This window comes from Coffea arabica, chromosome 1e, assembly GCF_036785885.1.
Source record: "Coffea arabica cultivar ET-39 chromosome 1e, Coffea Arabica ET-39 HiFi, whole genome shotgun sequence".
NCBI classification, from domain to species: Eukaryota; Viridiplantae; Streptophyta; class Magnoliopsida; order Gentianales; family Rubiaceae; genus Coffea; species Coffea arabica.
Window position 1 is genome coordinate 55035172 of NC_092311.1, and position 26493 is coordinate 55061664.

Here is a 26493-nt window from a genome sequence, read left to right on the forward strand (position 1 = left end):
TTAGTTAAGGGACTTAATTGGTGCGATAAAACTTTCAGGGACCAAATCGGCTTTAGTAAAATAGTTTGAGGACTAAATTGGCGATTTTCCCTTGAGGTTTACCACATTTCAATGTTTTAGCCATAACTCGAGTTACAAATGTCAAATTGAGGTGATTCTTAATGAGTTTTGAAACTAAAATCAAGGGCTTCCACCAATTTCCTATCCAAAAGTTTAAATCACATAAATGATTTTTTTGTAACTATGATTTTGAAAACTTTATTTCAGGCATAATTCCACACCTAGATGTTCAAATAAGCTGATTCATAAGCCATTGGAAATCTTATTCAAATTTCTACAATTTTTCTTTTTTGTCCTAGAGCTAATCCGACCTTCTTCATCAGGATATTTACATCTAAATTTGGGGGCTAAACAATCTAATTCTTTTGCTTACAAGACTACCTATTTCCACTCAACCTCCAATTTTTTTTTTCATGTATAAAATGGACCATTATGAAAATGTTTCAAGGGCTAAGTCATAAATAGAAGTAATTTTAGAGTAGTTTTAGTATAAACTAAGATCGTATTTGATAACTCAATTCAACACTTCAAATTCAGATCTTAACATATTCAAATCGTTTGATAATAAAAAATTAAATATCTGAATTAATAAAGTGACATTGAATTTTCAAGACAAAACTTGCTCCCAAAATTAAGTGATAAGTTATTCACTTATCACTGAATGTGATATGCACTCAAATGTATTTAATTCAATATTTAATTTAATAGTTAACAATTCAATAACTTAATAGATTCAAATTTCAAATTTTTAGACTTTAGTTTTATTAAACACACCCTCATTTTACTTTTTACTGTTTTCAAGTTGTACTTCAAGTTTTACAAGAAGCAAATAGGGGAATCTCACCAAATTGGCTAAGATCTTCTAGTCGTATTCTTGTTTACTTTAATATTAATGAAGTTTATACTTTCTAATTTAATTATTATCTTATTTATTATAATTATGAGTTGCTAAATCTCTTTTCGAAGGTTAGATCGAATCTATTGATCCATAGTCCATAATTTTCCTTGATTGGTTGGTGATTCTTGTAAGTTGCTACTTTATGCCATTAGTTTTAATATTTGCAATTTAAGTGCACATAATTGTAAAGCATCTTTGGTGTTATTTAATTAATAAAAAGTTATTAATTAATGCTTAATCATAAAGTATAATAACTCACGAAATTAGAGAAGCTTTTAGTGGGTAACCGATAATCTCTCGACCTTACTGAAATTTTGATTGGATTTAGGTTACGAAAGTAGACTAAAATTTGATTGCTGATATATGTAAATCACTAGCAAAAGCGAGTTTTATAATATCAAGAGATTTAACATAGCTTTGCATGAAAAATCAATCAATTGACCAATATAAAATTGTGGTTAAAACTTTTTAATTCTTGATTTTTGTGAATTTTTGCTCTTTTCCTTATTTGTCTTTTGGTAGTTTATCAATCTCTTGCTTATTCAAATTTGTCTACTCCCTCCCTTGATGGGAAAAAATTATGAAAAAAAGGTCTCTTGCTTAATAGTGTAGTCTAAATAATTGAGTAATTTGAAGAGTTTTGATAAATTAATCTCCTTTGGGATCGAATAATTGATACCTGAATACTCTTCTACTATAGCAGCACTAAGGATATGTATCCTTCTACTAGCGTGCACAGCTTGTACTCTTGCACTAAGGAAAGGTAGGTTTTTCTTGACAAACACCTTAAAACTTTTACTGACCATAACCCATAGACTGACACGAATTAGAACTTGATCCAAATTAATCTACCTCAAGCACCTTAGTGATTCGTCTTGTACTAGATACCGACATTGATGTACTACTACAACTATTTACCTCTTGTTCAGGCAATTTGCAGCTCCGTCTTGGATTTGGGGCAGGGACGGTCATCAGTATGACCGTCCCTGCACGGTTCATGGTCCAGATTGGACCATGAAAAAATGTGCGGCTCAGATAACAAGTGGTAACTCGATTTCCGCGCTAAGTGTGGGGCCCACCACTATCTGTTGTGAAAATACAACGTGTGGAAAAAAAGTTACACGGTGAACAAAAGAAGTTACGCGCTGTTGATGAAGAGAAAATTTGTCAGGGACGGTTGCAAGGTGATTGGACGCATAGATCGGCGCTTACCTTACGATTGTACTGTACCTACGTAGCCCTCATCCAGGGCAACAGCTATCTTGCTTATCAGCTAATTTTACCGAGTGCGATTGATAATGCATAATTTATGTCTTTCTCTCTATTTGCCAACAGCCTCTTGGACTATTGTTGTTTTGGCAGGGTAGAAGGTTACGAGTTCAATTCTTGCCTTCCACCTCGTCACTTAATTATGATTTTCTTCGACACAAAAATTTCGCCTGCTGCCCGTTTCTTTAGATTAGATTATACAAATGTTGTCATTATTAAAAAAAGAAGAAGATTGATAATGCATAATTTACCAATTATAATTAGTCAAGTATCATTCCGCATTATTGGATTGCATCTGAATTCCGAAACCATTTTGATAGGATTTTTGTCTCTGAATTATTGAGTCGGTAGTTTCCTGAGCTAGACAAGTTTTATTACGTAATTAAATAGTTAGACATAATTCTTATCTTTTTAAGTACTTGGAAGGATATATGACAATTGATACTTAAAGTACTTCAAACATCCGAAGCTTTGAAACCCATCAAGTTTTTGGATAATTTTTAGAAGAATTTCTATAAGACAATTTTTTTTATTTTTAGTTTTTGGATATGACTGTAGACAATGGAATTTTAATTAAATTCTAAAAAATTACCATTGGTCTATAAATTATTTCTGTGGCTTATTTTTATCCAATCGGATATTGCCATATGTCATGCACACTTTGAAGTTTGACTATTCATCAGCCAATTATGTCTCTCCACATGTCAAGATGAGGTGTTGCGACCAATTAAAATCGTCAGGATATTTCTGTCAATTAAATTACGCCACGTCACATGTCTATATAATTTAGTAAAATTATGGATAAATATCTAAATAATTATTTCTTTATTAAAGAAATAATATCTAGAGTTATTTAATCCATATAGATGTCTTATATACTGCAATAGCTCACCCAATCAAATGGCGCCATGTCATATGTACCTACAAGTCTGGCCAATCAAGGAATTACTTATTGGTATTATCTCTTTATTAGTAAATACAAAATGAAGAGATAATATTTAAGTTAGCACAGTCATAATATGGCTGCATGTTTTGTCAAACAAGTAGAGTGGTATACATGTTTTAAACCTTTACCTCATTCCATAGTTATAAACAGGGTCTCTCCACCAAGTCGAGGGACAAGAAGAGACGTCTCACGCACTCAAGTTTTGAAACTCCAAGCTACGAAGGCCTCCACCATCAAGTTCCTCAAGTCGTCCATATATTAAGGCTTGAGTCTTCATATATCTTCAAAGTTCTTCAAATCTTATATATCAAGATTTGAAGGAATCGGTAGTCGATCCAGAAGCAAGCTGCGAAGCCCTTGGATTAGCGTTTGAAGAGAAGAATCGATGACTTGAAATTTTATCGCGTACAATGACATGGATATGTATCTTTTGAATTTGTTGCCTGTACCCGTACAACATTAATAGGCTTGGAATATTTGTAGAAAGCTTCCTCTAACTTTCAAGTTTCATCCATTAGGTGTCACGGTGGGAGGGGTGGTCCAGTGACTTCAGTCTAAAGAGCGACTCCATGAATCATTTATATCAGTCGTCAGTTGGCTATTAAAATCTCTATAGTTTCAAAATAAAATGCGAGAAGAAGCACCTTTCTTCATTTCTTTTCTTTCCTCTTTTTCCCCCCCCCCCCCCTCAAAGTATGCCCATCGCTTTAATTACTTTCAACTTCAAAAAATAACAAAAGAGCTTTTCTTTCTTGTTTTGATTAGGGGTGCAAACGAGCCGAGCTTTGGCTAATCGAGCCGAGCTCGAGTTAATTTTGTGAAGCTTGAACTCGAGCTCGAGCTCGACGAGCTCAAAATATCAAGCTCGAGTCAAATTCGAGCTTAAAAAATAAAATAAAATAATTATTATTTTATTTTTAAAAAATAAAAAAAAATGAATAAAACAATAATTTTTTAACAAATAATAAAATATTAGGGATATATATATAATTTTACTATTAAAATAAAAAATAAAAAAAATATATATATATAATTGAGCTCGCGAGCCAACGAGTTTAATGTTTTTGAGCTCGAGCTCGAGCTCGAGATTTACTTAATTAGCTCGAGCTCGAGTCGAGCTCGTATTCGAGCCGCTCGCGATCGGCTCGCGAGCGGCTCGATTCGCGAAACACCCTAGTTTTGATGATCGCGAGCGGCTCGATTCGCGAAACACCCCTAGTTTTGATGAAACAATGTAGCCTTTTATATTGTGTTCACTTTCCAAGTCAACCAGTCAAGGATAAAGACCCTTAACATTTCCAAAAAAAAAAAAAATTTCAAGCAAAAGACAACGAACGTTAACACCACTCTTGGTCTTCAAAATTTGGGAAGGCTTGTGTTATTAGAAATGAATATCAAAAACTACTGCAGGAGTTTGTTTGTTCAGATACATTGGTACGGTAATTACTACAAATGCTCCATATTTCTCCTCTTTTGTCAATTCTTTATCTGTGTACTTTCCCATATGCGCAAGCTTCATCACAGTTAGAATTAACGTGCGAAATTTGAACGTCAATGTATCCAACTTCATTTGTTATATCTAGAGCGGTGGTGAATTCATTACTACTGTATCCAACTTCATCTGCCACGTACGCTTTCCAAGACATTTATATGGTAAAATTAATGCACGGGAAACGGTCTACATTATATGTTTTCCTCCTCCTTATTTTTCAGCCTAAAAAAGCACAAAACGAACAAGAATAAAATAAAATAAAGAGATGAAAACTCAAGAGAGAAGCCAGGCAACCATAGCATTGTGCTTTTCATCGTCCATTCCAGCTCCATCGTCAAAATTCCCACTTGAATTCAGGTAGTTGTTGTTGTTGTCAGAATCCCAGAGCCACGACAGCAAGTCTGCTTCCTCCCCTGGTAATGTGGTGAGATTGTTTTGGACTACAGGTTCATCCCATTGCCAATCATCCCAGTCATCAAGCTTTCCGTCGTGATGATCTTCATGAGCTGCTGGAGAAGTGCAGCCGATCTGATTCCTTCCGTTTGAAACGTCCATTTTTCCCAACTTATCAGTTTCCTCCTGATCATCGACAATATTTGATGCTCTTGTAGTTGTAGTGTAGTAGCCCGGGTCCATATTATCGCATTGTCGCTCCACGTTAGTGGCTGCCGTTTCACTACACGTTTCTTTTGTACTCGTCGTATTTCCGTGAAACGTCAAAATCCCATCAGGATCCCCAATATTCATCATCTCATCAAGACAAAACGTCCCGCTGTCCAGCCCCACAGCTCCATCACTACCGCTTGTCATCAATCCACCTTCAGGCTGCAACATCACGCTGCTCTTGGTTTCTCCCACTTCAGGGGTGCATTCGTCGCTAGTAGTACCAGTGCTTGCCAAATTTTGTCTTCTTTCTCGTTTAGCGCATGCGTCCGTCATAAGACTACTAGAAACCACGAATTTACTCGTACCTCCCTCTTCCAAAGAGACTGCACTAGACAGAGTCTCTTCCTCAAGAGTTGGAGTACGGGGCATTTGAACCGTTGCAGCAGCAGGTCCCGCTAATTCTTTTGGTTGCGATGGATTAGTGCTGCTTCTGTTCTTCCTCATGTTGGATCGACTGCCTTTTCGCTTCTTTGATACTTCACCGCCTCCATGCTCAACTACTAAATCCATCACCTCTGCCGCTGGTTGCAGCGGACCTGGTGGTACACTACTTTCGCTATCTGGCTTCTTGAATTTGTGGAGTTGTCTGCTCAAATGAGAGTTCCAGTAGTTCTTAATCTCATTGTCTGTTCTACCTGGCATGTGTCCCGCAATCAAAGACCACCTTTGAACCAAAAAAAATAAAAAAGAGGACATCATTAACAATCACCTCATCATTATTAATCATAAATCAGTGGTAATAAAATTTATACGCACAACTCCCAAGGTAAGCGGTGTTTTTCAGAATGAACGATTCAAGATGGTCACGTGCAAGCAGTAGTGTAAATGAAAGATATATTTAAAGTACTTGCTAGTTGCTACTCGGCCTTGTTCAACTCACAAGATCTGTGTTTCTATTTGAATGTATTGGACTTTGGCCACAGAAAATAATCAAGAAAATGAGTATAAAAATAGAATAGTGGTTGGATGGGGACCCTTTTCATCATTTTCCCCCAAATAAGTGCTAGGACAGGGAGACATCTGATTTGCATTTGTTGTTGGACAAAAATTAGTGGGCAAAAGGGAAAAAGAAAAAAGGAAGAAAGATAGTAGTGCATGTTGTGAGGAATGCTGGGTCACCTGTTACCGAGAGATGCATGCAGATTAATTATCAGTTCTTCCTCTTCTGCAGTTATATTGCCTCGCTTCAAGTCAGACCTCAAGTAGTTGATCCATCTCAATCTGCAACTCTTCCCACATCTAAGCAGTCCTTCAAAATGGACACGTAGCCGGATAAGAGACTCATTATTTAAAAAAAAAAAAAAAAAGGTATTAATACCATACTCAAAGGCAGGCAGGCCTTGTCGGTGATATGATAATAATAATAATTGAGAGCTCAAATAACTATAACTTGGGGTACCTGCATTCTTTGGTAGTGACCTCCAGGAACCTTCTCCGCTGGCTTGAATGTACTTGGTCAAGATTTCATCTTCTTCAGCCGTCCACCTCCCTCTCTTTATGCCCACTTTCTCACAGCAAGGGGCTCTTCCCATTATTCTTCAGGTTTCAGATCAGATTAGAGAGATGCTGAGCTGCCGTTCTAATTGCCAGTTTCTGAAATTTTTTGAAGAAAAATGACTTTTCAAACGGGCCCTGCGTTTTAAAGGAGGAGGTGGAAGAGCCTAACAACAAACCTTGTAGCCTAGCATAGCCGGTTGACTTTCAAAGACTTTTTATGCATGTTTTTATTGCACACTCTCAAAGTCTCAAAAGTTGAGGTGCAGGACTTATCAATGTATAGAGTTTGGACCAGACCCAGTGTGCGTTGGCGCAGGGGGGCTGGAGTAAAGGTTAAAAGGCGCAGGTGGGGTTTTATACCGCGCCCGCGCGTAAGGACTCAAAAACAGTGAGGCGGGACAACCGGTGATGTACATACAAGTTGGTGTGGTGAAAGATGATGCCACGAGGGCCACATAGAAAGACACCTGTCGTGGCTCATCCACCGTCGGCAGCCTCGTGACGGGGCTTCCATCTCCCACGTTGATTATCCCTCGTACCACCACGCTCCCTCTCTCTCTCTCTGTGGTATGTCCCCTTCCCTTCGGTCCTCCTTAGAATTTAGATCAGCTAATCAAGTCCCATCTCTGCCATTATTACCTCCATCTGCCTCTGCCGCTTCGCTTCTCTCCTCGATTTAATTACGTACCTCTGCGGTCCTCCCTCCTTGAGGAGGAATAAGGAGAGGAATTAGGAATGTGCGTTTATTTCATTATTATTATTATTATTTGCAAATGGGCTGCCTAACCTTTTGCTGTTGGCATTAGGACAAACTAGTCTTTGTCAACCTGTTATTGTTGGTGGGGGAGGAAAAATTTGGATGGATCCGGTGCACGACCTCAACCACAGACGGAGAGGTCTGTGATCGATCACGTTGACACTGCGAATTAAGTAGTGAGAAGTTGTCTCCTCTTGTTCCTTACGTACTTTTTTGTTTCAAAGATTTCTTGATATTTCTTCAAAACTTATGTACTAGCTTTAAAAAAAATATATATTTTTTAAGTTTTGCAAGAAAAAGGGAAGATGACAAGAAGGAGAAGATGGTGGCCACGCGGTCCGATGAAGATTCAACTGACGACTACTTCCACAGGAGAAATTTCTTCAGTCTATTAAACCAGAAAATAGGATCCAGAAGGCTGGAAATCTCTCTTTATAGACGCTGCCACTTGCTCCTCCGATGCAACTGGTGTTCGATGGTGGCGGACGAAAGGGAAAGGAGAGGAAGCTTGGGATTATCTGGTGACTGGTGAGTACCAGAAAGATAGCAGCAATAGCTGTAGACGAAAGCGGTGGATGGATGTTCGAGTTTGGGATACAAGGCAAAATTGATACTGAAAGAATTAACTACGCTTTTTGTCTCGAAGCATCGCAAGAAGAAACGAATTCTCAATTATTAATTCATAATGTCAATGTGGCAGATTGTATAATACAATCTTGTATTTTTAGGTTTTGTTCGTCCAACCAACGATTCTCGTACGAAGGGTACTCGCATAACCCCTCGTCTTCTACGCTTCCGTAATCGCATCATGTGATTTCAAAGTGGACTTCTCCTGTAATGATGGTTGATGCACATTAAAGTAATTTGAATCTTTTTCATGCACATTGTGATTGTATAGAGGCATGTTATGATCATATTTAATGCCTTCTTGAAAATATATACCAGGGAGTTTTAAGTATAGGGTTACTTGAAGAGGTCTTTCACGCCATAGGTGCACAACTGAGAGATTCACTCTTGACAATAAGGGATCAAATCTATGAGAACATGGTAGGATCCTTCAACCTTAGAGCCCGAGACTTTGGATGTGGAAGTCAAAGAAATAATTCACCAACAAATCCTCTTCCATCGAATTTGTCGTCTGATAATTCATGAAACATAGCTATTATAGAAAATATATAAGTATTGGTTAGAAAATTAATTTTGCTAAATTTTCTTTTATTACCAAATTTTTTACGAAGGCTAGGCAGTTGGAGTACCATGTCGTGTAGGAAAAATTCATCCAACTTCTTGTGCTGAGGATGGAAGATGGTGAAATTGTTGGGTTCAAGATTTTATTGGGATTATATGTCATTTCACGACCAGCTGCAGGGGTTTGTATGCAAGTAACGGCCCCACAAGTGTCGTAGGAGGCTCATTGGTTTGTTTACTCGTTATTGCATCTACATTCTCCATAGAACTTGAGAACGTCTCTGTGGGTTGGCGGTCATACTAAATGAAGGTGAGTTTTGGGCTTGTACGAACTAAGGCGGAAACAAGGATCCAAACCATCAATGACTACATTATATTGTTTCTACTGGGCTCATTTACGGGGTTGAAGCCCAAAATGAAGATGAATCCCAAACGAACAAAATGAGTGCACATGTATTGAAACGACTGGACTCCGCACAAACGGAAGGCCTTTAAAGCTTACAAATTTAAAGGTTTGGGAGAATAAAATGGTAATTTTCTTTTTGGATAAATTTTATATACACTAACGATGTATACACTATCACCATTTGATTCATGACATGTGTACAAAAGTTGAATTTCAAATTCAAATTTTTGTCATTCATACAACGCTGATAGTTTATACACCGACAGTATAGGAAAGATTAATCCTTTCTTTTTTAATGAGAGGAAGAAATAATGTACTTTTTTCTGTCCAACTTTAGCTACAATGGAATGATTTTGAAATAAGAAAAAAAAAAAAAAAGGAAAGGAGAACAAGATTCTTTTGAAATTTTCTCCAAGTATGAGGAGAAATGGAGAGAATACGTTTATTAAGGATTACAACTTTTGAAAGTACTTGCTGTATATATGAATGAACAAACTCATAATTTTGTGGGAATAACATATATAATTCAACTACTTTTCATCTCACATTATAAATTAAAAAAAAAAAGTGAAAAAAAAGAAGAGGAAGAGCGTATGTGTGTTCGCTTCCCCATCTTTTTCCTCCTTGAAATTGAAACTCCGAATGTAGGACTTCAAAAAGTCGTTGAAACCCGAAGTGGGGTCAAACTTGAACATTCAAGTTTATTAAGAAAAGTTCTTTGCGGGGAGAAAGAGGGGCCTTGAATACGTGGCTACAGATTATTGGACAGAACAAGTGGGAGAGCTCTTTAATTGGTCAGTTCCCCCAGAGAACACGTTTCATTGCGTGCGAAATAGCGAGAGAGTCTCTTTTCGGCCTTTTTTCCCCCGTGATTCAGTCGCAGGCTTCAGTGGTTTTGTAGAAGAGACATTTACGAACAAATTTAAAGCGAATTTTTATTTAGCTCCGGTGCAAATTATCGAAGATTATTCGTTCTCCATCTAAGTTTTTAGATCACACTTCCAAAACCCTAGATTTCGAGGGGAGAGACAATCAGATAGATTGTCTTTAATCTCTCTTTCTCGAATTTGAATATATCTGTGCCAGAGAAACTATGGTGCACCGAAGAACATCCAAGTTGCTATTCCTGCTATGCTTTTTATCCTGTTCTCTAATCGCCATTGCAGCGTACGTTTCATGCTACCTCATTCTTGTTCAAATTCAAGATTTGTTTGGTTTTCATTTGTTTTTCGTTTTGATTGAGCGATTTCAGGAAGAGCTATTATGATATTCTGCAAGTGCCGAGAGGTGCTTCGGACGAGCAGATGAAACGGGCCTACAGGAAACTTGCGTTGAAGTATCATCCCGATAAGAACCAAGGCAACGAGGAGGCTAACAAGAAATTTGCTGAAATCAATAATGGTAGGTGAAAATTTGTTGCATTCTTTATGCAGCTGCTCTTTTTTTTTTCCCCCCCTCTCTCTATCTCTCTCGGAAATATTTTACTGATCCACGATTGATTCTTCAGCTTACGAAGTGCTTTCTGATAGCGAAAAGAGGAGCATTTATGATAGGTATGGGGAGGAGGGTCTCAAACAGCACGCTGCCAGTGGTGGCAGAGGTGGCGGGATGAACATTCAAGACATATTTAGCCAGTAAGTGGATTCCTTTTACTCTTATTTTATTTTCTTTTCTCTGTGAATTATTGTTTAGTCTTGCCTTTGCCCCGTATTTCTTTAATTCGGGAGGTCATGCTCCATAGTTATTTATCGTAAACAAAATATAGAGTCGGTATCATAAGATGGGGCACATTGATATTGTTTGAATATTTCGTATTCAGTGGGTTAAAAAATCTCGTGAGTTGTGGAAACGTGTCGAAACATGGTTTTAATTACCCTTCTTGTTATAGATTTTTGGTGTTCCAGAAGTAGTATATTGTGAAATGTGCAAACATTTTTCATCGTATTTGTTCTGCTGAGTTGTGATTATTCTTTGCCAGTATAAGCTAAGGTGCAGTCGAACATTATTGGCTTGAAGTTAGACTGAGTCGGTTCATGCGGGATAGATCAAAACATGAAGTAAATGAAATTAAGCAAAATCTGATGATTGAGCTTTAAGAAGCTACTTGTTCATGCAGTTGGGTTAGACAAATTAAATAAGGACCGTGCATTCCATCTCATACCGGTTCTTTATGTCTTTAGTTTTGGATGTTTAACAATTTTTAATAAATTTCTAAACAGGTCCATGTAATCATGCATATCTCTGAAATCCGTGGCAAACTAATGCAGTTTAAAACTACTTGTGCCCAAATACTTTGGTCGTGGTGACTTCTCTTGATCTCCTCTTTTTCCCACCAATTCACTGCTGTTCTGTACTCAGTTCTACACTATACAATCTGGAGTTCTGGACCCTCTCTGAAGAAGTGGTTGAGAGAGGTCTTTGTGTTTGTATTTCTTTTGTACTCAGTCTTTGACTTTATGGTTTTTTCCCTTATCCTCGTTTAGTATTTTTCTTTGTGGAGAACATCTTTAGCTAGGAATAGTTCAGATGTTAGCAATATGTATGAGCAATTTCTCTGCATACATTTATTTTCTGGTATCTTTTTCCCCGTGATTGCTCTTTTCTCTTCTACTGGATAACTGATGCTGAACTGGGAAGTGTCGTTGTCTACTAAATACATTTTAAAAGTTACACAGTTTGCTGAAAGATTTTGAAAACTTAAACTTCTAGGTTCTTTGGTGGAGGTCCAATGGAAGAAGAAGAGAAGATTGTTAAAGGTGATGATGTGATTGTTGAATTGGATGCAACTTTGGAAGATCTATACATGGGGGGGTCATTGAAGGTAATTTTGCTTCTGTAAATTTTTGAGGACTGAGTGTAGTGTTGCTTTTGACTTCTGAAATTTTACGCTTTCAGTCCTTATTTTGTATCTTAAGTTGGAATATCTGTGTGGTCTGACGTTGCTGACTTGGAAATGGTATTGCTCTTGAATTGTGTAGTTTCCATCTTATCATTCTGAATTATGAGGAATTTCTATGGTAGTTACTTTGAAAAAAAAAAAAAAAAAGCAATTGAAAATTGATGTAGTTGGCCAAGTGCCACTAGTTCAGATTTGGTTCCGTGTTTTTTTTTTCTGCTTATTGCTTCTTGCTCTAAAATAAATTCATAGGTATGGAGGGAGAAAAATGTCATAAAGCCAGCCCCTGGTAAGAGACGTTGTAACTGCCGAAACGAGGTTTATCACAAGCAAATTGGTCCAGGGATGTTTCAGCAGATGACTGAGCAGGTATAGTTTCAGTTTTCTTTGACCACTTCGGTGATGTATGCCCTCTGACCTTAGTGTTTTTTGGGCTGATCCTTACCTTCTTGCTTGATGGCTAGGTCATATTTCCTAACTTGTTTTGACATATTCTTTCAGGTCTGTGAACAATGCCCTAATGTGAAGTATGAAAGGGAAGGCTATTTTGTGACTGTTGATATTGAGAAAGGGATGCAAGATGGGCAGGTATGTCTTTGTGTCTTGTTCAAGTCTTCTATCAACTTTCTAAATCTTTATATCTGAGAGGATTCAGTTGAGTATATGTTAATGATCGATCTCTTTAAATTTTCATCTACTGACATAGAGTTAGTGTTTCCTAGTCCTGGCCAACTGCTAATTCCTTCAAGACAGTGTTTAAGTTTGTAATAATAGTATTACTTTTCTTTTCACTGTCATTTTGCGAATTAGATACTGCTATAAAGCATCTTTTTTTTTTTTTTTTTTACTTTGGTACATATTGAGATCATGCATGATCTCGTTTAACTCTTCTTTGGCTTCTCATAAATATTAATTCCTAGATGTGATTGGTATAACTTTCTTATTTGTGTGCTTTTGTTTTGGTTGGATGAAAAAGATGCAAAGTTCTGAATTTTACTTCTGAAAGCAGAACCTTGCATTACAACCCAACAGGCTGCTTTAAGTGATCAGATGTAATGAATATGAAGCAATTGTCGCTAGACATTTTTGTAAGATCCCCTTATTGGAACTACAGTTCATTAACTGTCTGTGAAATGGCGTATGGTTGTAATTTGGAAAATCCAATTTGACATTTTGTCCTTGTTAGTGTCAAATATACTGCAAAGTACACGATGTATTGGCTTTGTGCTTCTATTTTCCAAATCCATCCCTTTCATTTCTTTCTTATAAAGTTAGCTGTTGTGGATCTAATTGCAGCAGTCAAAAATAGGAGATGTACATGAGGAAGTAGCATCAAGAGTGAGGAGGACATTAATTGCCATTTGTCTGTCACATATACATTTAGTACTGAGATTTAACATGGCAACATTGTTAGCAGTAGTGGCAAGTGGATCCAAATAAATATGAAAACATATTTTTGAACAAGATAAAAAGCAAATTCCGTCTCGGAATGCAGAAAGCATTCCATATCTTCTGCTTTAATATGTCAATATTGTGCTGAGAGTAATCTCAAGCTGGTTTGTATCCACCCTGTTTCTCATTGGATGGAATTTACCTTTGGTACTGAATGTAAAGATATGCATAGAGTAATTTTTTCTTTGAGGTATTTTAAGCTGTTATTCAAACATCTATTTTCCACTTATTAGATGTTCTGGTATAAGACTTGTGTAACTATCACTGCTCTGTTGACAGGAAGTGGTGTTTTACGAGGATGGTGAGCCCATAATTGATGGGGAAGCTGGAGATCTGAGGGTTTGACTCTATCCTTGGCTTCTGATTGAATATATCTAGGATGTCATGACTACAAAAAAGAGCTGATCAAAATACCTTTATTATTATTGTTGGGCAGTTTCGCATCCGTACCGCATCCCATGACCTCTTCAGGAGGGAAGGCAATGATCTACACACTACTGTTACTATAACCTTGGTATTTCAAACTTCCTTGCTGTGTTTTCATTTTGTTGATGCTAATTTGCGTCCAAATGATTCTTAAGTTTCAGATTGGCCAACATAATCATCTTAACAAATTTTCAGCATGATTTTCATGCATTTCACCACTTTTAATTGGTTGGGTTGTAAAGCTGGAATTGGCATTCCACTTCTGTTTTGCTGATCATAAGCAATGTGGATGCCTCTTTCTACTGTTATCATTTCCAGCTTGATATCATTTTGACTGGCAAGTAGCTATTAAGTGTTACAGGTAGGAACTCTAATGACATAGCCTTCCATTAGTCCCACATATTGTAGACATAAATTTTTGATAGCTAGATTAACAGATGGATTTTTATTTTTTAAATGAGCTTTTGGTCTATTTCATTCGGACTGATTGATTCAATTGTGAAATTTCATTTTCTGCTCCAAGTTAAATGTTGAGATTGGCATAATTTTCATAAGAACCCAAAATCCTAGATCTGCTGTTGTGCTGAATACAGGAGATGAATTCATCTTAAGCCCCGAGAAGGGTTAAGAATGTAAGCTGCTTAGTGCGTAGGAGACAAATGCAACTTAAGCATAAAATGGTTAAGAAGTGGCAGGTAGGGAAGAGGGCCATTGAAGGACCAACTTTTTGGACTTCTGAGCAACTGTCTATTTGCCTCAGTTAGTTGCTTTTGGCATCTAAATAGGAAACCTATGACAGGCTTTTCAAGTTGAATATAACTTTCCCTTTGTCTATATAGCCGAATCTTTGTGAGAAATATGTCAAGAATGAACAAGATGATCATTTGTATGTTATATTCCATGGTAGATTTGTTTCTGGCTACTCATTTTGTTAACTTGTTTAGCTCTCTCCTTTCAAGATCAAAAAGTTCTTATGGAGCTTATTTCTGGGACTTGTTTTAGGTGCAAGCTCTTGTTGGTTTTGAGAAAACCATCAAACATCTTGATGATCATTTAGTGGACATTGGCACAAAGGTAAGTACATATTGTGTACATTTTGGATTTGATCTAAGGATCAATCTTTCTTACACCAATTTGATAGAAATTTTTTAATCAAGTGGACATAGTTCCATGCAATATGTGCAAAATATTACATGCCAAAGTTGATAAAGGATACATGAGTGCATCTTGACCGTTTGTGTAGAAAATTTCTTGCAAGTTTGGTAGAAGATAAGATCGATCTGTAGCTTACCTTGCGTGAAGGTCAATGATATAATCAAATTGCACTCATAAATAATCAAATTGCATTGATTTTTATTTTGTTCACATTTTTAATTGCTCAGGGAGTTACAAAGCCCAAGGAAGTGAGAAAATTTAAGGGTGAAGGTATGCCCTTGCATTTCAGTAACAAGAAGGGAGACCTTTACGTCACATTTGAGGTTCTGTTCCCAACTTCACTAACGGAAGATCAGAAGACACAGATTAAGGCAATTCTTGGTTGAGATGAGATATTAAATTTTGTATCTTCAGCGGCTCCTGCTTTGCTTCTCCGTAGCGTGATGATATTCATGAAAGCATTTAGGCTTTGCACCAAAATAGGAAAGCATTTAGGGGTAGGCCATCCTAGCGTTTGGCATTCTTTGGCCCTGATGGGTCACTAGTATATCATATTTCCAAGAAATTTTTGCTGTAATCCATGCGAGGTATCCTCCGGTAGGCCACTTTCTTTGCATATTGTTTTCGGCCGCTCCGAGGTATTTACTGCTAGCCCGGTCATTGTGGACATCTAACAACGATAATACTTGAACTTGTCTGCTTTCCTGTGAGAACGCCCCCATTCAATGTTGGAGGCATTGTCCTGACTCTACTAAATCAACGGGCATTTAGATGTGGTATTTAGCTCGAATTTGTAAATTAGCTGTCTGATAGATTTCTTGAATTTGATATTTGTCGTGTCGTTCCGAACTTGATGTGTTCTGCTGCTGGTCGATGGGCAGGGTCTGGGTCAGAATAGTCAGCCTGACTCAGCATGTGCGACTCTAGTTCATCCATTAGGTTCTTCTTCGAGATGAGCCATTTTCCATCGTAGTTTTCTGATTTTCCAGATGTAGTATATTATCATATTTCTTCGGGCTTTCTGGCACTTGATGTTTGGTGAAAAGAGATGTTTAGATCGTGACAAAGTGGGTATCTTAAATCTTAATATAGCAAGTAATATGCATGAGTGTGTTTGGATTAGTGATTATTTGGAAAAAATTATTTAGAATACCATCGTAGCACTTTTTTGTGCTGTACATGAGGTTAAAAGTGATTAGAAGTTTTGTTTATAATGCAAGTTGAATAATATAAAAAAAAAAATCTTTGTATATCTTGATTTGTTAAGGCAATTAATTTGCAAAGTGCAATGTTAATTTTTGTGAAAGTAATTTTTACAATTAACCATACTTTCTATTATTTGCACAATTATTTGAAAAAATTATTTAAAATAATACTAAAGCACTTTGTATGAGGTGATGATTGTGAGATTCAAAAAAAGTGATTGAAAATTGTATTTATGATTCAAGCTAAATAAAATATTAGATTCATTTTTTTTAAAAAAATTTTGCTAATCAAACGGATGGGTCAAACAGCAAGAATTTTGTAACGCCTTTGTTGAAGAATTGCAGGGGAGAGTAGCGTCAAAAATTGTCGGAACAAAAAAAAAAGGGCGGGGGGGAAGGTTTCAAGCAGAAGTATCGTGTAAAATTACTAGAAGCAGCAATAAAACTTGAGAGTGAAGTGTGGTTATGACATTTTAAAAAGAAAGAAAGAAATAGCAGAATGCAGTTATGACGTTCGTTGACAGTTGAATGGTGTAGTTCGTAATTAGGGATCGCCTAAAATGGCGACCTTTATGACTGAAATCAATACGTTTGGACGGATGGACCAAAAGACAAATATAATCAACCGACGTACGAAGCTTAAACTCCATATCATTTCTTACTTTCTCGTTGGTGGCTAATTTACACGAAACAACTTGCCGGATCTCACGTAGGCATCAAAACTTGTGTGATTTCTTGATGACTGGAAATTGGTAAACTGGTTGCTGGATCTCACGCAGCCGGGCGGCGGGGTCAGCAGAACATGCACAAGTAAGAGTCAGAGCCGGTTGGACAGGCATCGCGACAGCTGAACGTGGGAATAGATAGATTTGAACGGTTCCAAATGCGTGTACCAAAGAGTGAATTAAGACGGCTCTACGAGTACGCCCCACCGTATCGTACGTGGAAAGAGTACAACGCCAGCGGGTGCGGGTATTGTGAGCTTCCTCGATACGTCACGTTTCCTTTGTAGTTCCATCCGTATCTCACTGACGTGGCGATCATGCAGATGAACACCCAACAAAAACACAGAAAAAGCCCCAGTTTAGCATGCAGAATTTGATTTTTTTGCCCTTTACTTTCTTGCATCAACGATGCAACTATAACCTTTCCTCTCACGCCTTGAGGTTTCTAACAATTTTCCCGAGCCCTGTCTAGGTTTTGAAATTTATACTTACCTCCCCTCGTCTAATATTTAAAAAAATGATTCAAAATATTTAAAAAATATGTTTGCAAGTAAAAAAATTTTACTAATATTTTTCCTTTTACATTGGATGCGTAGAAAATTTATATTCAAATTTGAAAGTCTAATAGTGTAAAATAATATTTACATTACCAACATCATTTCACTTTAGCCTTCCAAAGTAGATCAAAGCATTAATGCAAAGTGTTCATACAGTTTTTTTCCTTTTTTTTGTTATTGCAATTTTGAAATTGATTAAGTTTTAATCAAACTCTACTATCAAATACACAATTGACAAAACTTTAGTCTTAAAGTGACATAATACAAATTCTTTAGAAAAACTTTAAAATAATTATCTTCCTGCATCAATGAGCTAAAGATTTTAATACCATTTTAAAATTTCCAATTTTGATTAAAAAATAGCACTATTTAATCCTTTTTAGCTCATTTTGTTAGTGCAGCAGCCTTAATGTGTTTGGATAAGAGATTATTTGGAATAAATTTTTTAAAATATATTGTAGCACTTTTTTTATGTGATGTATATGAGATAAAAAAGTGATTCAAAAATGTGTTGACGATATAAAACAAGTCAGTGTGTGTATATAAGGTGCAAACCAAACACACTACTTATTTAGCTCATTTAAATAGAAAGTTAATTACAAAAAAGTTCCTAAGAAATTGGTAGGGTTTCACTATTCTACCGAAGCTTTGGTCAAACATGAGCCACCAAAGGTGAATTGACGGAAATGGCTCATTTGGAACTAAATATGCAGTTTGGAGGGCTTAATCAAAATTTATTCACCTTTTAGGAACTGAATCAAGACTTTGGTATAATTTAAAGGGCTAAATTGAAATTCACCCTTATAGTCGTGTTGACCACCCCAGCTCCAGGAAAATGGGATTTAAATTCACTCGTTGGCCTTTAAAAAAAAAAAATTCGCAGGACAGAGAGAGAGAGAGAGAGAGAGAGTACGGGCGTGACGAAGCAAAGCTGACAGAGAATAAAGTGAGAAACAGAGGGAAGGAGAAGTTTGGTGACCAATTTTTATTTGCCTGCCTTTTACGTCGTAACTTAAACCAACCTCTCTGCCCTCCGGTTATGTCCTGAGTCTCCGCCCCTCCATTCTCAAATTTCAATTCAACCTTAAAAAGACTTTCCTTCTGTCAAATCTAACTCCCAAATACTTCTTCCTTCTAAGCAGCATTTTGCAGGACTTCTCCAAATATAAAGATTGTGGGTTTTTTTTTTCTTTTTTGGTTTTTTCTCGTTTACAACCCCTCCTCCCCTCCCTCTTCTTCTCCATCCGCACTCGACCTTTGGCATTAGCCAGTTTTAAAATCCTTCTACTACCGATCACCAACAATTTCTATATCCCCCATATTCCCACCCAAGCAAGCAAAAGAAATTTTTTAAAAAAGGACGGATACCAGTCCTTCTCCATGGATACTCTCTGTTTGAAGGGGGGAATTCATAATTTGCCGCCCCCCATCGCCGTCGCTGGTGCCGGAAGTTTGGAAGTCCGTTCAGCCCATCATCCTTCGCATATTTGCGCCAACGCGGTTGGTCGATCGTCCGCCGCTATTTCCGTCGACAAGCCTTCCGCGTCTTCTTCTCACAGGGACTGGGGCTTTTCCTTTAGATACCCATTTAGATCTCTCTGGCCCAAGGGAGGTAAGAGCACTTATGACGCCGCCATATCCGTGAAAGACGCCGTCCCAGTTTTGGCGGAGGAAAAGGACGATAATAATGAGGAAAAATATGAGCTGGATCATGATGGGCGAAATGGGAATTGGGTTTTCAAGATTTTGCACGTTAGGTCCCTGTGGAAGCAAGAACAGCAAGAAGAAGAAGAAGAAGATTTAGAGGTGAGGACACCGGTGGAAGAAGAAAAATTAGAAAACAATGGGCTTTCTGACGAGAATGAACGGAGACCAAGATGTTGTGATGTTGATGAGGAGTGTGATGTTTGTACAGTTTGTGATGATGATGATGGCGATGACCAAAAATTCGATTTAGATAGAGATTCGTTTACAAAGTTGCTGCGGAGGGTTTCCTTGGCGGAAGCTAGATTGTATGCTCACATGTCGTATTTGGGAAACTTGGCTTATTGCATTCCCCAAATCAAGGTACTAGAATCTAATCCTTCCTTTTTGCTTTTTAAAAAAAAAATTATTATGCGATGATTTGCAAAACTTAGAAGATAATGGTCTGTTTAATTTTTGTTACCTTGGATCTGTTGATAGATTGTTTGTTTGGGCTTCCTTTATGATACCTTTAACTGCCGTCTGCCAGAAAGGACCTGCTTTCCCTTTTAGGAGCTATATAGTTGGGTGGGAAAGTTATTTTCTTTGAATGGACTTATCGGATCACGGCGGATTCTCCTTGCTTTGTTTGATGGAATTTTTTCTTCTTTAATTTAAAGAACGTATTACATGGTTTAGATGCTCGACAACCCCATGTTGTCAATGAGAGCCCCCCTGCTACTCGTTATCTGTTCCAAAGTTCTGCAATTGCTTTTTTCACTGTTGAGGAAAATTCTCTACTTGGTACGGTTGTGGTTTGCTGGTTTCAGGAGCCAAGTTGGAAAATTTCCATGCTTGGATTGCTTGTTTCCGTCGGAAAATATTGTCGTTTTCCGTGATCACATTTCCCTATTATCTTTTTCCCTCACATATATCAAATCGCTACAGTAATTTTTCCATGAAAAATGACGGAAAATGCAATCCAAACACAACCGAATTTGGCAGCTTTGGGTGATATTCAGATTCATGTCCTTTACTTGACTCGTTTTCAGTCCCTCGAGTCATCACCTTGCTGTCTCAGTTTGCGAAGTCATCCTTGTAAACTTGGTGTATCCTATTGCTTTTGCAGCCAGGAAATCTCCTGAGAAATCGTGGACTGCGGTTTGTGACTTCATCTCTAGAAAAGAAAGAACAGGCATTGCAGGCTGATAAAGAGAAGGCAGCATCTGAAGACCTTCATGAAAACCACAATGAAGCAGCTAAAGGCCAGCAAAGGAACGATGGGTCATCAGCCGAAGGTCAAGAAGTCAAAGATAACAAGGAAAAGCAAGTACAACTTGAGGAGGAGAAGATTGATGGGAACCGGATAAGTGCAGCTGCTGCTTATCAAATTGCTGCCTCCGCTGCTTCTTATTTGCATTCTCATACAAAGAGCATACTGCCATTTATATCCAAATCAAGGATGAATGAAAATGTAACTGAAAACAACACTGAAAGTACCAAAGTTGTCAATATGATGAATGAAGAGGTGGCCTCAGTAATGGCAACCACTGATTCAGTGACAGCTGTAGTTGCTGCCAAGGAGGAAGTAAAACAAGCTGTAGCAGACGATTTGAACTCAACTCGTTCCTCACCCTGTGAGTGGTTCATCTGTGATGATGATCAGAGTGCCACGAGATTCTTCGTAATTCAGGTACGCCACACAAGTTAATTGCATCAATGGGATTGCTAGGTCTATAACTTTTGCTATTTCTATTAGTTGGATTGTTCTTTTGCTAACCTTTGTTTTATTGCTTATGACTGTAGGGATCTGAGTCACTGGCATCATGGCAGGCCAATCTACTCTTTGAACCCGTTCAATTCGAGGTAATGGATGTAATACAAGCATAATGTACTTGACATTGGAGTCACTTACATCAACATTTCCTCTCTGAACTCATTCTTGATGGGATTTGTTATATTTGGGAAGTTAATAGACTTTTCTGCACAGGGTCTTGATGTACTTGTGCATCGTGGTATATATGAGGCTGCCAAGGGGATCTATGAACAAATACTGCCTGAAGTTCGTTCACATTTGAAATCATGCAAGCGAGCTACTTTTCGTTTCACTGGGCACTCTCTTGGAGGAAGCTTATCGTTGCTTATTAATCTCATGTTACTGATAAGGGGAGAAGTTCCCGCTTCTTCATTACTCCCAGTTATAACTTTTGGAGCACCAACAGTAATGTGTGGAGGAGATAGGCTCCTACACAAGCTTGGATTGCCTCGAAGTCATGTCAAGGCAATCACCATGCACCGCGACATTGTACCCCGAGCATTCTCTTGTGGCTATCCCAATCACGTTGCAGAGTTTCTCAAGGCCGTGAATGGAAATTTTCGCACTCTACCATGCCTTACAAACCAGGTAAATGCTTTGCTTCATCTTAGCATTGCTAGTCCCTTGTCATGTTAATGTTGGACACTTAGAAATGTTGTCTTGTCGACAGAAGTTGCTATATGCTCCAATGGGGGAGCTTCTCATTCTTCAGCCAGATGAGAAATTTTCACCAAGCCATCATCTTCTTCCTTCGGGGAGTGGCCTGTATCTATTGAGCTGCCAAGCAACTGATGGCAGTGAGGCAGAAAGGCAGATGAAGGCTGCACAGGCCGTTTTCTTAAACTCACCACACCCACTCGAGATTTTGAGCGACCGGGCTGCATATGGTTCTGGAGGGACAATCCAAAGGGATCATGACATGAACTCGTACTTGAGATCTGTACGCAGGGTGATTCAGGAAGAGCTCAACCGCACAAGGAAAGCGAGGAAAGAACGCAGGCGCAAAGTTTGGTGGCCACTGGTGGCATCGCGGGGGGTCAATCCTGGCATCATCATAGGCAGCCCTGTGGAATTCATTACTACGGGGAAAGGACTGTTTAATTTCGCTGGCATCATTCACACGGGGAAGGAATCTGTGAAAAGGTTCAGTAGGCTGGTTGCATCGCAGCACATGCATTTACTTGTGGTGCTCTTGTTGCCTGCAAGGTTGTTAATTATGGGGGCACATAGCGTTATCCGTTTCCATTGATGACTGGTAGTAGGCCGTTCGTTGGTTCTCGGTGGCAAGTAGCATTTCATTCCATTAGCTTCAGAAGCCCTCTTAATTTTGTGAACGGGGGGGCAATATGATCGTCCAAGTATCCAATTGAAAGAAAGCAGTTGATTTTTTTCTTCGTATTCAATTCTTGAAATCATGCAACTGATTTCGAAAGCTTGTAACAAATAACATGTATTTAATTCTTGAAAAGAGATTTTTACTAACCCCCCCCCCCAAACGAAAAGGGGAGGGAATTTTCATTCATTTGTCAGTTGAGTCGGACCAAACGAAAAGAAAGGGAAACTCGAGCATTAAGTGAGACGAACGTTTACGTAATTGGCCGTTTAGCTCGGTGAGTGAGACAGTCCATATGATCGGGGAAAACGTGTTGCTCCAATCCAATTTTTATGCCATATATGTATATTTTAGGATGGATGGATGGATGGTGGTTTTTTTTTTTTCTGTTTTTTGTTTTTTTGAGTTTTGATGCCATCTATAATAATATGTTTCTTCTGATTTGATGCCTAGTCAAGTCAGGGAGTTGAGAAATCTAGATAATTAAAAACAAACAAAAAATGGGGCAGCCTTTTTAGAGTTTTCCGTTTAAAATGAGGGTAGCGTGCGGAAAAAAAATCAAAACCGCAATCAGTCTGGGACGACAGACGGAGATTTTTTTGAGAACAAAATGTTAGCCATGTACAATTGACATGGAGGTTATGCCGACATTCTTTACTTTGCTTCGTTGTCACCTACCTTAAAAGAGTGGCAATGGACCAACAGCCCCTTTGGGCCTTAGGTGACCATCAAGGCTTCAAAATTTGGTGGGGACAAGAGATTAAGAGTTTAAATTTTACTTTCAATCAATTATCATAATATGTGATTCTCATACGATTATGTATTATCGGTATGAAGGATATTATAAATAAAATGACGATAAAAAAAATACTAAGACAATCAAGCGCTTGGCAAGTAAAAGTAGGCGTGCTCCATCCATTACAACATTTAACCACCGCAGTCGCCGCCGCCGCCGCGAACAGCTATTAGATTAGATTCATGATGCACTACTAGTAGTAGATCTTTTTGGATTTTTTGTTTTTTTTTTTTCAAAAAAAAAAATTATTACTTCCACCCATTCACCATTCCTTTTGCATCAAAAAAAAATTTTAAAAATTATTATTATCTCCAATATGAAACAAAAATATGAAGTTGGAGACAAAATTGATTATTATTCTCTCCAATATGAAACTCCTAATAATAATCCGCAGTCCATAATGTATACGTAAAACTTAAACTCTTTTCAATGCAGAGCCTATCCATTATCCAATGCGACGAGGCAAAAACGAAAACAATGGACCCTCCTCAGTCTCTTACTACATACTTCTTGCGTGGATCACATTATTATTATTATTCGCCATTATCACCCACCGCGCGTCATTCTAGATTTGTGGAGTATGAATTATGATATGCCCGCTCCTCTCTGACCTAAACCTCAAGCTGGAAGCTTCCACGCCTTTCTAGATTTGTCAAAGTCAAACTAGCAATCTGGAGGAGGCAAGGGACCGTTGCCGTTTGCTTTTTGCTAGTCTGTATTTATTGTACCATTTGAAATTTTGCTGCTCAACAAAATGCCAAATTTTTTGTCCGTATATTTGATTTTGCAGTCACGTTTTCAGCAAGCAATGAAATCGACAAGGACACGCCGGAAAGAAAAGATTATTATTATTGTCTATAGCATACTCGCCGTTGCGTTGCCCGGCCGGAAAACAAATTAAATTGCCATTTTACGGGAAGAAATTAAATTGCAGTCAAATGTTCCAAAGCCCCTTTCACCCTTTATTATATAAATAAATAAATAATATATGTACGAGAGTAGTCTGGGGTATTACTACTAATATATTTTCTTCATTAGATTTTGTCAACTGCAACATACTAATTCTCTTCACCATATAGAGAGCATGGTACTGGTGGGTTTGTTTATGGATTAGTAGCAATTTATTTCCTCGTCCCACACTTACATTCATCCCTACACCCAAATTTTACTCCTAGTATATCTTACATATATAAAGCGTCCAAAGCCTTATGAATAGTGCAGGATGAGCCGGTTATGCCGTGATTTGTGTGAGCTTGAGGGGCGTTTTGGTCCTTTGCTGATGGGTGGCAGTGGCTCTACCGGTATTTTGCTTTTGTCCGCTGGCTCTCTTGCATTGTAACCTTGCTCATTTTGGTAGTCAGCAATGCTCTGTCCGCGTGGCTCTTCATTTTGGTAGTCAGCAATTACTATTAAGTTAGTGGGCGGTTGGGCGGTCAGCAAATGTCTTGAAAAGCTTTCTAGAGTCTTCATTCTTTCTAGAGTCGTTGGTCGTTGCTGTCCGAAGCGGTTTGTGGGTCTGCATGGCTCTTATTCTCTTTTGCTCGTTCTCGGTCACCAATTTGCTCTCATTATTTTCTTGCTTGTGTTCTCAGCTGTTCAGCAAATATAACTTGAGAAAGTTTCTTTTGGTTTTGAAGTGCTTTACTATTCAGCAAACTTAGACCGTGAGCTCAATCTCTTTTTGGCTCTAATTTTTCTTCTTAGTTTTCTTTCGCAGCTTCGGAAATAACTTGAGAAAGTTTCTTTTGGTTTTAAAGTACTTCACTGTTTGATTGGCTTCGCTGGAAATTCATTTTTGTTGCTGTGGTTCTTTTGTATGGTTCATTTTAGACGTTTGTTTGGTTTCCGCTTGAGCTGTGTATAATATGCTTTGAGAATGGGTCGAAATAGAGTATATGGAAGTTTAGAAGAGGCTCGTGCTGAGAAAAATCGAAGGAGCCGCGAGCAACGTGCTGCTGCTCGGCGTGGGACAAAGAATGATGCGCCATTAGGAGTGTGTACATTAGTTGTCACGGCTTTTAATATACATGACCTAAATGCTGTGAATCAGCCAAATATGGGCGTCGTTGAATCTTCATTAGGTTCGGGCTCAGTATTGCCATTTGCAGAGAACAATGCAGAGCACCTTCGAGCTGTATGTCTGTGCTTATTTTGAGCATGTCTCATGCAATATAAATTGTTGTTTAAATCTTTTGGAATAAATGTTAAATTATTTATGTTAACAGTGGTTTCGCCTAAGCATGTACTTTGGTAAGACAAACGAGTTTGACTTAGTTAAGCATACTAAACTCACAGTCTTTAACTATGCTTTGGGTGTTTTAAAGGAAAATCAAGGAGATGTATCTAGGTCTGCTGGTAATGGTGCTAGCGAGGTTCCAACAACTAATTCAGATGCGGGTGAATCATCTTTGCATAGGCGACACCATCTTTGCATAGGCGACGTCGGCGTACAAGACGCTCTGTGACTAATCCATTGACCACAATAATTACAGAGCCTGCAGTATTGCTCAGTAATGTAGAGCAATTTCCAACCGTATGTTTGTGCTTATTTTGAGCATCTTTCATGTAATAAGATTGTTGTTTAGACCCCTTGCAATAAATGTTAGACTACTTATATTACCGGCTAGACTAACCAGTGGGTGAGATATTAGTTTTTGTCTATTATAAGTCAGATTGACTGACTTAGGCACACTGAATTCATGGTCCTTAAGTACGCTTTGGCTGGTTTGCAGGAAAATGAACAAAATGTATGTGCGTCTATTGCTGATGGTGCTAATGAGATTCCATCAACTAATTTAGATGCTGGTGAACCACCGTTGCGTAGGCAGCGTCGGTCTAGAAAACGAGCTATGACTGATCCATTAACTACAATAGCTACAGAACCTGCTGTATTGCCTGATGTTCCAAGTTGTCCATATTGTCATGCAAAACGATTTCATCAGGAACCACCTGGTTTTTGCTGTGCCTCCGGTAGTAAATTAATTACTCCTCTCACACTCCAATTTTCCAGACTAATACCCATTATAGCAAATTAAGAAATCCCAGCTACCTGACGCACAGCGTCAGAGCAAAAAACTAGTATATAATAATGCATGAAGGAAAACCCTTATGCTGTTTCCATTTCTGTCATCTTTTGAAGTTTTTTTTTTTTTTTTTAATTTTTAATTATGTTAACTACCACCCAAAGTTGTGTAACTAGCTTATAAGCACTCGTATATTTTTCTTGTTTTCAGAAAATCTGTTAACAAATTAATTTTCATTTTTTACAAC

At 38.0% G+C, this 26493-nt stretch overlaps 4 protein-coding genes and 1 long non-coding RNA gene across 6 annotated transcripts; 4 read left to right on the forward strand and 1 right to left on the reverse strand.

The window, feature by feature from the left end:
- Positions 1 to 4795: 4795 nt before the first annotated feature.
- On the reverse strand, positions 4796 to 7404 carry LOC113718535 (transcription factor MYB12-like). The gene is made up of 4 exons (XM_027243437.2): positions 7005 to 7404; positions 6731 to 6924; positions 6451 to 6580; positions 4796 to 5995 (listed from the first exon to the last, which is right to left on the reverse strand). The coding sequence occupies exons 2-4, from the start codon at positions 6861 to 6863 to the stop codon at positions 4939 to 4941; spliced, it is 1320 nt and encodes a 439-aa protein (XP_027099238.1). The 5' UTR covers positions 6864 to 6924; positions 7005 to 7404; the 3' UTR covers positions 4796 to 4938.
- Positions 7405 to 7634: 230 nt separating this feature from the next.
- On the forward strand, positions 7635 to 8467 carry LOC113718545 (uncharacterized). The gene is made up of 2 exons (XR_003454597.2): positions 7635 to 7761; positions 7871 to 8467. It is a non-coding gene; the product is annotated as an uncharacterized lncRNA (long non-coding RNA).
- A 1532-nt stretch (positions 8468 to 9999) lies between these two features.
- Positions 10000 to 15906, forward strand: LOC113718551 (dnaJ protein ERDJ3B-like). Its single transcript, XM_072065708.1, has 10 exons — positions 10000 to 10346; positions 10432 to 10580; positions 10687 to 10813; positions 11889 to 12000; positions 12328 to 12444; positions 12577 to 12663; positions 13807 to 13866; positions 13964 to 14041; positions 14956 to 15027; positions 15336 to 15906. Exons 1-10 carry the CDS (start codon positions 10273 to 10275, stop codon positions 15492 to 15494), a joined length of 1035 nt encoding a protein of 344 aa, XP_071921809.1. The 5' UTR covers positions 10000 to 10272; the 3' UTR covers positions 15495 to 15906.
- A 2579-nt stretch (positions 15907 to 18485) lies between these two features.
- On the forward strand, positions 18486 to 22616 carry LOC113718558 (phospholipase A1 PLIP2, chloroplastic). 2 transcript variants are annotated; one of them, XM_027243456.2, is made up of 5 exons: positions 18486 to 19662; positions 20408 to 20971; positions 21085 to 21144; positions 21269 to 21682; positions 21765 to 22616. In XM_027243456.2, exons 1-5 carry the CDS (start codon positions 18976 to 18978, stop codon positions 22341 to 22343), a joined length of 2304 nt encoding a protein of 767 aa, XP_027099257.1. In that variant the 5' UTR covers positions 18486 to 18975; the 3' UTR covers positions 22344 to 22616. The 2 variants fall into 2 exon arrangements, with proteins under 2 accessions (XP_027099257.1, XP_027099263.1); XM_027243462.2 differs by having other exon boundaries at positions 18827 to 19662; positions 21768 to 22576.
- Positions 22617 to 24639: 2023 nt separating this feature from the next.
- On the forward strand, positions 24640 to 26168 carry LOC140014636 (uncharacterized). The gene is made up of 2 exons (XM_072065716.1): positions 24640 to 25357; positions 25548 to 26168. The coding sequence occupies exons 1-2, from the start codon at positions 25100 to 25102 to the stop codon at positions 25686 to 25688; spliced, it is 399 nt and encodes a 132-aa protein (XP_071921817.1). The 5' UTR covers positions 24640 to 25099; the 3' UTR covers positions 25689 to 26168.
- Positions 26169 to 26493: the final 325 nt, after the last annotated feature.

Bases quoted from the DNA above. Each gene is read 5' to 3' on its own strand.
- LOC113718535 (XM_027243437.2), bottom strand. From the start codon at position 6,863: ATGGGAAGAGCCCCTTGCTGTGAGAAAGTGGGCATAAAGAGAGGGAGG. The intron at 6,581-6,730 runs GTACCCCAAGTT...TCCATTTTGAAG, and splicing joins GTCACTACCAAAGAATGCAG to GACTGCTTAGATGTGGGAAG. The intron at 5,996-6,450 runs GTGACCCAGCAT...TTTGGTTCAAAG, and splicing joins CATGCATCTCTCGGTAACAG to GTGGTCTTTGATTGCGGGAC.
- LOC113718551 (XM_072065708.1), top strand. From the start codon at position 10,273: ATGGTGCACCGAAGAACATCCAAGTTGCTATTCCTGCTATGCTTTTTA. The intron at 12,664-13,806 runs GTATGTCTTTGT...CTCTGTTGACAG, and splicing joins AAGGGATGCAAGATGGGCAG to GAAGTGGTGTTTTACGAGGA. The intron at 15,028-15,335 runs GTAAGTACATAT...TTAATTGCTCAG, and splicing joins TAGTGGACATTGGCACAAAG to GGAGTTACAAAGCCCAAGGA.
- LOC113718558 (XM_027243456.2), top strand. From the start codon at position 18,976: ATGGATACTCTCTGTTTGAAGGGGGGAATTCATAATTTGCCGCCCCCC. The intron at 20,972-21,084 runs GTACGCCACACA...TTATGACTGTAG, and splicing joins CGAGATTCTTCGTAATTCAG to GGATCTGAGTCACTGGCATC. The intron at 21,683-21,764 runs GTAAATGCTTTG...TCTTGTCGACAG, and splicing joins TACCATGCCTTACAAACCAG to AAGTTGCTATATGCTCCAAT.
- LOC140014636 (XM_072065716.1), top strand. From the start codon at position 25,100: ATGGGTCGAAATAGAGTATATGGAAGTTTAGAAGAGGCTCGTGCTGAG. The intron at 25,358-25,547 runs GTATGTCTGTGC...GGTGTTTTAAAG, and splicing joins ATGCAGAGCACCTTCGAGCT to GAAAATCAAGGAGATGTATC.